The sequence below is a fragment of the Mytilus californianus genome, unplaced genomic scaffold (genome assembly GCF_021869535.1).
Source record: "Mytilus californianus isolate M0D057914Y unplaced genomic scaffold, xbMytCali1.0.p SCAF_4, whole genome shotgun sequence".
In the NCBI taxonomy this organism is placed as follows: Eukaryota; Metazoa; Mollusca; class Bivalvia; order Mytilida; family Mytilidae; genus Mytilus; species Mytilus californianus.
The window spans coordinates 46604492-46616246 of NW_026262690.1; the positions used below are offsets into that span (position 1 = coordinate 46604492).

Here is an 11755-nt window from a genome sequence, read left to right on the forward strand (position 1 = left end):
TAAACAAAATCTCTATATGTATGCAAAATTTTTCAGGCCTCGACAATAACGCTTGTCCGATTGTCCGGTACCAGAGGAAAAAAAGGTCGGACAAGTAAAAGCTATATCAAGCTTGTCCGACGGGACGAGTAAAATTATTCTGCAGAAAATAAATTTAATCCAACTTTGATGAACAAAGTAATTATAAACAAAAAACAAGAAAAGAAGATAAAAACAAGTATTAATTTGACATGTTTACTTGCAATCGATACTTTAAAACTGATTTTTTTGTCAGGTACTTTTTAAGAGGTTAAAGGCATACTTTTCTCGGAAACCAGTCTTACTGATCCGAATCAGCGATGTGCTTTGTAGATAAGGTAACTTTTCAAGACAGTTCGTCACCAGCTCGGAAATGATTCGGCTCCAAATTTAATAGACAGTTTGGCACCGTAGGAGACATATTTAATAGACATGATTAATAGACAGTTTGGCAATGCAGAAGACATTTCGGGACCAAGACAAATCAGTACCTCGTTTTCCAACCTTATTCTGTTGCTTTATAATAAATATCATACTGGTAATTTTTTTATCAAATAATATTTTTTAAATAAAAATGAAGAAATTATGTACCATAAAATTCACAAAATCATATTTGATCATATGTAGAAAAAAACAATACTTGCAATACGGTGACATATAGTTGTTAATTTCTGTGTCATTTGGTCTCTTGCAGAGAGTTGTCTCATTGGCAATCATACCTCATCTTCTTTTTTTTATTGATTGCATTTGAAAAACTTTTTTCAACTTAAAAACCAAGATACAAATCCAATGAGTGTACATTGACAAGCCTATCAGACGGTGTCTCATGTGCAGAGTCTGATGAGACTTTGGCATTGAAGAAAGCTAGAACCTAAGTCCTGTGACATGACTAGATTCAGTTGTTCTCAACTCATATTTTTGAAAAGTATTTCAAAAGATATAAATCAAATTCTGTTCTATTATCTTAATTCATTTTGTTCCGTGAATCAACTTAAAATGCAAAAAAGGTTATTATTAAGATTTTTTTTGGACAAGTTACAATTTCATTCGGACAAGTAAGTTTTGGTATGTACTTGTCCTACTGGACAAGTTGAAAAAAAAGTTATTGTAGAGGCCTGTTTTTGAAATTTATATAATGGTTAAAATTAAAAGAAAAAACCACAGAACAAGTATTTTAAAAATACATAAATCAATGATTTTTTAACACCAATAACTGTGAAAGTTTTGATAAAAAAATCAGCTGATTATGACTCCATACTTCAATGTACTTTGTTTTCCACAAACACCCAAGAAAAATTTGTTCTGAATGGAAATCCAAAAATTGCTTTCACCAAATAAGTTGCAAGTTTGGCAACTGCCAGGGAAAATTGGTCTATAGTTTAATTGAATAAGATAAGTAACTATACAGAACACTAGTAGATTGACTTCTTATTTACCATTTTCATATGTGACAGTCCTAGATTCTCTTTTGATGCCATGAGGAAAATTAATTCCCAAACTGTGTGGTTTTGATCCTACAAAACAAAGAGTTAAAATTTTGCTGAAAAAAGGACATAGTTCCCAAGACTGGAAAAATGGCAATCATGAATAAAATATGAATTGTATGTAATGTTCTCAATCACATTTGATACAGTTACAGGAATCATTTAATTTGAATGCAGCACTAGCTATACAGAAAGTTGTGAAAAAAATGCACAGATTTTTTAAACAAAAAATGTTACATATTACAAAGGAGTAGAGTCAGGAACCAACCCCTTAAAACAGCCCTGTAAAGGTGTATTTTTCAACTTCAGTTATTAAAGTATATCTAAAATGTATGTAATGCTGAATGTTTTATATTTGAAAGTATAATAAGAAAAAGTGTTTATCTGCTTCAAATTCATAAATATATTAAGCCTGAAATAGGAATATATTTCATTTTCGTCCATTTTTCTAGTAATTTGTCAACTTTATTTTAACGTTTTTCATTATTTAATATGTCATGTATGTTGCACCACCCCCTGCCCATTGAAATTTTAGTTGAAAAGTAAAGAATAAGGTATGTAAAGAATATCAGCAAAAATATTTGTGGGCGAAGGTATATGTGTAGAATGTGGCGGGGTTAAACAAGTTTTGTATATATACTTTAAATAAACTACACACATTCATGCATTTTTGTCTATTGGACAGTAGCAATGGACAAATGATTGAAGACGTAAAAGGCACTAGACATTCTTCAAATTTTATTTTGTTATCATGATAACGGTTGTTTGAGAAAGATGTGCAACTAAACGGATTTCTAAAGAAAATAACAAGCAGAGTTTAGCAGCACATTAATTGAGAAACAAAAATGTTTTCATTTTAATCGACGTATAGTCATATTTTGTGTGCAGGTCAGATTCTGTGACCAGTTTAATTAAATATGATTAATATTTACATTGTTTAGAAAAAAATGCCCATCATATTGAAAACCTAGTGCCTGTTTTCTGTGTAGAATGTTAAAGTGTTAGATTGGGAACCTCTAATTGGCAAATTTATGTATAGGCACGTGCCTAGCCGAGCCTTAGGTATCTACGCCATTGGTGAAAATCTGTTTTAACTGAAAAAATTGAATATTTGAACATGTGTTTTCATCAAATTCTAACCACATTATTGCAGTCAAATATTTTTAGATATTTAGGGCCAAAAATATGAGTTAGTGAACCGACTCCTTTGTACATGATTGATGTTCAATAAGGTAAAAAATATAAATTCTGTCCTACATTTAACTAATGTTCAAACAGACAAAATAAATGTTTTTATTTTTATATTTTACCATCAGATGACACAAATTGTCCTATAACAGAGGATCCTCCACCAGCATTGTCTTCAAACTGGATCTCTGAGACAATGATCTGATCTTCTAAGACAGAACCACAGTTAGTACACACTGCATCACCTCTGGCTGGGTCACTGTCTATATCTGTACAACCACAATGGCTACAGACCCCTGTACTAGACATCACTATCAACCACTGATGTATTTAAAATTCCTGAAAATTTTATATAAAATACATGTACAAGATATCGGTTAAAGTAGATAGCAGACTGACAGACCCTTTAACACCATAAGTACATTTGTAGATGTTAGGCAAGGAGATGCATTTAGCCCTAACAATTTTAAGATCTTTTTTAATGTATACCAGATGGCCAGAATGACAGTATATTTGTAACACTCCCAAACGTGTCCATCCCCCCAAACGTGTCCGATTCCCCCAAACGTGTCTATTCCGCCCAAACGTGTCCTCAAAATCCCAAATCGCCCAAATGTGTCCGATTTCTAACCCCCCAAACGTGTCCGATATTTGTTATTTGCCAAAACGTGTCCACTTTAAATCGCCTCAACGTCTCAAAACTTTTAGCGCTATTATGTCTTCAGTTACTTAACGATTATGAATTATAAGGTTGGTATCAGGGATGCTAATGATACATGCAAATTTATTCCTCTTGTTCATGTCTCTTTAGTGATACTCGAACCAAAAATATTTTAAAACTTAAAACTTAATACCAGTACATACTTTGAAGAGCTGATAGAAAATGTGCATCATCTTTTTAACTGTCACATTACGTTAAATCAATTGTGAAAGAGGTTATAATCAACTGACACAAATAATGGATCAACTGATTGCTTAACGTTTTGTGGCAATTATTTCATGCATATTTAAGTCAATAAATTGATTGGTTGTTTGTTGCTTAACGTCCAGTGGCAAATATTTCATGCATATTCAAGATGAGAACATATTTACAATAAATACAATATGTAGATCTATCTCTCCCTACACAAGGCTTCGGATTTAACATCCCCATTCTGACCGGACGTGGCTGCGTACTTTACATCCCGCACAGCCGAACGGACGCCCCACTTTGGCAAGGGTTTTACTGTCGGTCGGAAGAAGACCTAAGTGACCATATTTCTATTTTCTAGTCTTACTTGGGGATAGGACAATAGATGAAAGAGTAAAAGGAGTATACGTCATTGAAAGAGCAATAACCAAATTTGTTATTGAAGAACATTATATTTATTTAATATTGGTGGACATGTTATTGCTATTTGAAGGCAAACAATTAACTTATAATAACTAAATGGGCATTTAAAAATATGAACAAGATTGAGCGTTCATATAAAGAAGACGTTTAGGTTTTATATGGACACGTTTGGGCGTTCTTAAAAAAATGGACACAATAGGGCGTTCTTAAAAAGGACACGTTTTGGCGCCCTTTAGCACCTAGACATGTTTTGCGGTTCAGTGACGTTATATGGACACGTTTGGGGGAATCGGACACGTTTGGGGGGATGGACATGTTTCTGAGTGTTACATATTTATTTGGGTAAAAATTTGTTTAATGCAGATGACTTACTGTGGATTCATTTATATTAGTGGATACCAATTTTCATGGATTCAGGAACAATTGTATTTTCGTGGATATTTGATTTTGTGGTTTACCTACACCCACTAAAATTGGTATCAATCGAATACTAGTGAATCCACAGTAGTTTTAATTTTTATTACTACGAAAGGTCTTCATCAAAAGCTAAACATTTTAGACACGTTAGAGAAACACTATAATAATTCAATGGTGTCAGGAAATTAATATTAATCAGATTATCTAAATTTTTAAATAAGCTCTGAGGGGAGAGAAGATACTTCAATATTTACAATAAAAGCACACCACACCAACCCAGCTTACTCTGTGTCATCATTGCTTTCAACTTAATCTTTTGTTCCAAAAATAATAAACATATCACCACAAAAACTTATTAAACTTTATATAAAAATCTCCATATACTGTTTGAATTAAAATTTCTATTATTCTATAAATTGCATCTCAGCATGTTCAACTATAGGGAAACAATTATATCAGGAATTGACTAGGATTTACTTGAAAGTTTTCCTGGGGAGGTAGATAGTTTTCTGTGGGTATTTTGGCTTCCTTCGTCAATAAAAACTGGGCACCATGATTTTAGCCAAGTGTTCTGAATGTGAGGTTTAAAACCAACATCAATCATGAATTGTTATAGTGAAAAAATCAAAGCAACCAACTTGGTAAACAATAGCTTAAGTCTCAGTGTCAGTAATCAGATCATCCTATTTTATAATATTATTTTGGCATAGCATTGGTAAGCGGTCTTCATAGATACTCCATTGTTAGATGACATGCAACTTCAAACGTTTGCCTGGTTTACATGGTTTAGATGAACCCACTTAAAAAAAATATAACAACTAAATTGATGAAGCTCTAGAAGCAAGTAAACATTGCCACCATTTTTATTAATTCTTAGTTATTGTACTATAATTGTGCTTGGAGAATGTCTACTCGACCCCTCAATAAATAAGAGAAATATAATTATTTACGAAGAGAGTAGCGTCTGCAAGCTGTATATTTTAGCAATAAAAGTTTGATTTTTGAAAGCCTTCCTCACCCCTAAAACCTTTTATTTGATTAAGTTGGTAGGTTGCATTTGATAATAAAATGCTCCGCAGGGCGCAGCTTGATACGACCGCAGAGGTCGAACCCTGAACAGTTGGGGGAAGTATGGACACAACATTCAAGCTTGATACAGCTTTGCATTTGGATTGTGATTAAATATTTGACACAGCATAGGTTTCTAACACAGAATGAATGTGGTCTAAGAACTTAAAAATTTTAAATTGGACATTCACCTATTATGGTCCAATATCCAAAATCTAAATACATGGTTAGATTCAGCATATCAAAGAACCCCAAGAATTCAATTTTTGATGAAATCAAACAAAGTTTAATTTTGGACCCTTTTGACCTCAATGTGGACAAAGTTGATAACGGGGCCCAAAAATCAAAAATCTAAATACATGGTTAGATTCAGCATATCAAAAAACCCCATATATTCAATTTTTGTTGAAATCAAACAAAGTTTAATTTTGGACCCCGATTTGGACCAACTTGAAAACTGGGCCCATAATCAAAAATCTAAATACATGTTTAGATTCAGCATATCAAAGAACCCTAAGAATTCAATTTTTGTTAAAATCAAACTAAGTTTAATTTTGGACCCTTTGGACCTTAATGTAGACCAATTTGAAAACGGAACCAAAAATTAAGAATCTAAATACACGGTTAGATTCGGCATATCAAAGAACCCCAATAATTCAATTTTTGATGAAATCAAACAAAGTTTAATTTTGGACCCTTTTGACCTCAATGTGGACAAAGTTGATAACGGGGCCCTAAAATCAAAAACCTAAATACATGGTTAGATTCAGCATATCAAAAAACCCCATATATTCAATTTTTGTTGAAATCAAACAAAGTTTAATTTTGGACCCTGATTTGGACCAACTTGAAAACTGGGCCCATAATCAAAAATCTAAATACATGTTTAGATTCAGCATATCAAAGAACCCTAAGAATTCAATTTTTGTTAAAATCAAACTAAGTTTAATTTTGGACCCTTTGGACCTTAATGTAGACCAATTTGAAAACGGAACCAAAATTTAAGAATCTAAATACATGGTTAGATTTGGCATATCAAAGAACCCCAATAATTCAATTTTTGATGAAATCAAACAAAGTTTAATTTTGGACCCTTTGGACCTCAATGTGGACCAATTTAAAAACGGGGCCCAAAATCCAAAAACTAAATACACGGTTAGATTCAGCATATTAAAGAACCCCATGAAATCAAGAATAAAACCCCATTGAAATTGGTCAAGAAATAAGCAATTTATAGGAAGTATCTTCTTTTGCACAATCCTGTGCTATTAAATATTTCTTGCTATTGTGCAATACTGTACAATTGACAATTTCTTGATATTGCGCAATATTGTGCTATTGGATATTTCTTGCTATTGCGCAATACTGTGCAATTGAAGATTTCTTGCTATTGCGCAATACTGTGCAATTGAAGATTTCTTGCTATTGTGCAATACTGTGCAATTGAAAATTTCTTGCTATTGCACAATACTTATTATATAATAATTTACACATCCTGTTTGGTGTGTATCTCCTACCATATCATTATTATTTGATTTTAAATATAAATCAGAAATAACCAACTTAAAATGGAAAATTTTAAAAGAAACAATAAAGGAAAAAAAGAAAAAAAAGGAAAAAAAAATAACCCCCCCCCCAAATTTTTTGAACCCCCATTATGATTCATCACCCCCAAACTCAATCCCAGCCTTCCCTTTGTGGTATGGTACCTTGAAGTACAATTTCAGAGAGATCCATACACTTGAACACAAGTTATTGTCTGGAAACTAGAAAAATGTGTTTTTTGGCCCCTTTTTGGCCCCAAATTCCTAAACGTTTAGGGCAATTACCCCCAAACTCAAACCCAGCTTTCCCTTTGTGATATGGAACCTTATAGTACAATTTCAGAAAGATCCATACAATTACACACAAGTTATTGTCATGAAACTAGAAAAATGCTTGTTTTTTGCCCCTTTTTTGGCCCCTAATTCCTAAAATTTTGAGGCAATTACCCCCAAAATCAATCCCAGCATTCCTTTAGTGATATGGAACCTTGTGGTACAATGTCAGAGAGATCCATACACTAACAAACAAGTTATGTCTGGAAGTTACAAAAATGCTTATTTTTGGCCCCTTTTTGGCCCCCAATTCCTTTACTGTTGGTACCATAACCCCCAAAATCAATCCCAACCTTCCTTTTGTGGTATTGAACCTTGTGGTAAAATTTCATAAAGATCCATTCACTTAAACTAAAGTAAGAGTGCGAAAACCAATGTGTCTTCGGACGACGACGACAACGATGACGCCAACGTCATACCAATATACGACCACAAAATTTTTGTTGCTGTCGTATAAAAAGCACTTAAAAGTTGGAAATAAATATATACCAGTGATTTGTGTTATTAGACATACACGTGTAGGCATGGTTCATGCAAACCACCAACAGAAACTAAAAGGTAAGCATTTTTTTAGTTGGTACATGTCCTTATTTGTATGATTTAATGAAAATATGATACATCAAATTTTACCGAAGCAAGCAGCTGTACAATGATTCAAATTTTGTATCTTCTCTGTTTTAAGGCAGCCCATATACATTTGTAACTATTGTTATTGTAAGATTGTATGGATACACATTACTTTGTATTAGTTAAATTAAGTATAACCCTTTGACTGCAATGTTTATACAAAGAACCTTGTACTGTACGCATTTATCATCAACTTTGTGCAGAGAATTACAGGAAACTTTTTTCAAACTGCATTTGCTGACAACATAGTATCATTTTCATAACAGTGTGGACGAGACCATTTTTTGGTGCGCACAAGTCTCCCATTGACTGGGTTAAATTAGGTGAACGTTTGTCTGTAACGCCCACTTATCACGTTGTATTTATTATAGACATTTAAACTGTGGGGTCACCAAAGGTTCTCAACACCTGACTCAAATAATTCGAAAAACTAGTACAGGAATAACCTTTGTGTTTTGATTAATATTGAATACTTAAACGTTCTTTACTTGCGTTTTTTTATGTTTTGATCAACAATTTCATTTTATGTATCGAAATGTGTAACAAGTGTTTATCTAAATCCCAAATGGAGGGCCTCTGTCAGACTGCGTGAGCGTAAAATCGATAGGTAAATGATTAAGTAGTATTAACAACAACAGTACTACGGTTGTCCACAATGTTACGGGAATACCTATATATCTGTCCTTTTGACCTCTGGTACAATGATTTCCTGAGAACTCCCAAAAATTCAATATGAACCTGAGAACCGATTGATATTACCCAAAAACTTTACTGTATATGGAGTAATACTGCTTTTATAGATAATATTACATTGCATGTATGTTTCATTAGAATCTGTAATTTTGATTGGGTTACAACAATAATTTTATAGGATTGTAAAAGTGTCAACTGTATGCACATTTTTAATATAAACATGATGAAGGGCTTCCACGCTCATACAAAATGTGCTTCAGTCAACGCATTAACACCCAAATAAAATTATAAAAAGAAGCATTAAATTCTGAAATAAAGTCTATAATTTTGAGATATATGTAATTTTTACTCAATAAAAGTACTTTTTAACTTCATGAATTCAATTTGTGCCTTTAATGCAAGTTCCTTGATATAACAATATGGCAGACGTAATTATTCAAACTTTATCGTGGACTGCGTCAGGTATGCCCGTGCCTTGTGCAGAGTATCTTTACAGTTTAAAATTTTCCTGATTAAAATCTTTAAAGTTTAAAATTTATAACATATAGATAATAGTTATCTATAATTAAATCTGCCATATTGTTATACAAAAAAACTTGCATACAAGACACACAAATCAAATTCCTGATGTTAAATTGTACTTTTTATTAAAACAAAATGAGAGGTATCTCAAATTTATAGTCTTCATTATCAATAAAAGTAGTATTTCACCATATAAAATCTAGTTTTTTGGGTAATATCTATCGGCTCTCTGGATCATATTGAGTTTTTGGGAGTTCTTGGGAAATTGCTTTACCCGAAATTTATTTTAAAAAAAAAATACACCCAAAAAATATGCCCCATCGTCAACTTCACATCATTTATAATCTGTATCATGGTATCAGAGACATATAATACATACATAATGTATTATATGTCTCTGATGGTATATATTAGTCCAAATAATTATGACGTCTTGGAAGGCTATTTTAATTTTTTTCTTTTAGGGATAAAAAAAAAATCAAAATCGAAAAATACCCTCAGCAGATGGCATGATTATCTGGACTAGGTATCCATTTATATATTGTTTCTAAATTGATAACTACAATGTACAAACTTTTAAATGATAAAAAATACCTAACATATACTGTGTGGTCAGAAAAATATTTTATGGAGACACTATTTTGGTCGGTTGCAAGATTTGAACTCGGACCAAAGGTTTTGTGAAATTATTTGAAAAACGACAACCTTATCCATCAAACCAAGGATTTGTATAGTGTATCATATTTGTCTTTAAGGGTCTCACTAATTAGCGACAAGAAGCGTCATGAAGCGACAAGAAGCGACAAGAATAAAAAAATTAGCGACAAGAAGAATAATTAAGCGACAAGAAGTATAATTTAGTGAAAAGAAAACAAATTTAGTGTAAACAAATCTTAATATTAATTATTTTACATATAAATAAATAAATATTGAAACATACATCAAATTGTCTTTTTTTAATATACGAGGAAACAAGAGAATAAACTTCATTATCATGATTAACAAGGATATTTTTAAGATAATATATTTAGTTTACAGCATAGTGTAAAGATGAATGAATAAATTTTTATGTAGAGTCGGCATGGTTGATATGTGAAAGATTCAAACCAAATTATAAGATAATATAATCTTGATTTATTTCAGACTCAAAAGGTCAATATATATATATCAAATGCAATCATAGGTTTGAACGTTGTTTTCAATTTAGACTTGTATATATAAAATACATATAAATACTGTATATGTACTTTTTTTCGTGTGTACTTATTTTCGCGCAATCGGTATTGCCGATGAATTTGCGTGCATTTAATTTCGCGGATGTGCCGTAAATATCAAAACATTAATAACGGATTTTCTTTATTAAGTCAATAAAGTGAACAAGAGTTCTACTTTGAAACCTCTGCATGCCGGATGGCTGGTTCATGCATTCCAAAACATAAAAAAAGAAACTTTGAAAAGAGGATGGGTTAAAGCTGGGATTTCCGATGTATGTGGGCATAAATAAACTATAACATTTGAAACCTTATTATCAGTTAATACATACTTGTGTTCAAAAAAGTTTTGTATTTGTAAATATGTTTATTAAATATTTAAATTTTCATTAATTAAGTCTTAATTTGTTAAACAAAATATAAATTTATGAAAAAAGGTCAGTGTAATTATTTACAAATTAAACAAAGATTACTACTATTCAATCAACAAAACAGTAGGAAAGAGATTATTCTCGATTAAATTGTAGTTACACAATAAAACTGTCAGATCGGCTTGGGTCATTATTTGTTACCTTTTATCCTTAATTGATTTTCTGTATGGATCACTGGTGTTGTTTTAACAGTTTCACAGTTCAAATGAGGTCATGTTAAGGGAAACCAGGTGAACATTGTAAATTTCCGAGAAGATTATAGGTTTTGAAGGTTTAACATTTATTTAAGCTGCATTTGTATTCGCGTGTATTTATTTTTCGCGGAAATATACCTACCGCGAAATTCGTGAAAATAAGTACACCACGAAAAAAAGTACATATACAGTACATGACACAAATTTTTCTGTATAAACAGGATTAAAAGTTCAAATATTTACATTATTAATCATAGTTAAAAATCAAAAGGTATACATGAGTGTTTGGATTAAAAAAAAGGGGGGGGGGGGGTAATTTCTTTATTTTTTTTTATTTTAATTTCCATTTTCTATTTTTTATGGACCCTTAGTATAATCAGATGATTTTTTTTCTGTAAATCTATTGTTTGACTAGTAAATGAACTTTCTTGTCGCTAATATTTTTCTTCTTTTCGCTTCTTGTCGCTAATTAGTGAGACCGGTCTATATATATATAATTTACAAATCCTTGATCAAACCATGACTGGAAGATCGCCCCGTTTAAAAAAAAAACCTAACTATAACTTATGTCTAGCGCCTATTAAATGAAAATTATGAATGCAAAACGTCCTCGTTATGATGCCAAGAACCCTACCAACTTACAATTTAAAAAATCAACATACAACTCTGAACTCAAACATTATTTAGACCGG

General features: G+C 31.9%; 1 protein-coding gene across 1 annotated transcript in view; it reads right to left on the minus strand.

Annotated features, from left to right (window-relative positions):
* Window positions 1-11755, minus strand: part of LOC127738133 (transcription factor IIIB 90 kDa subunit-like) — a 54276-nt gene extending 42521 nt beyond the window's left edge. The window contains exons 1-3 of the mRNA XM_052249262.1: window positions 11706-11755; window positions 2813-3029; window positions 1455-1532 (exon numbers count right to left, since the gene is read on the minus strand). Of these exons, the coding sequence (XP_052105222.1) occupies window positions 1455-1532; window positions 2813-2999 (265 nt within the window). The 5' untranslated portion in view covers window positions 3000-3029; window positions 11706-11755. The remainder of the gene's footprint in view (window positions 1-1454; window positions 1533-2812; window positions 3030-11705) is intronic.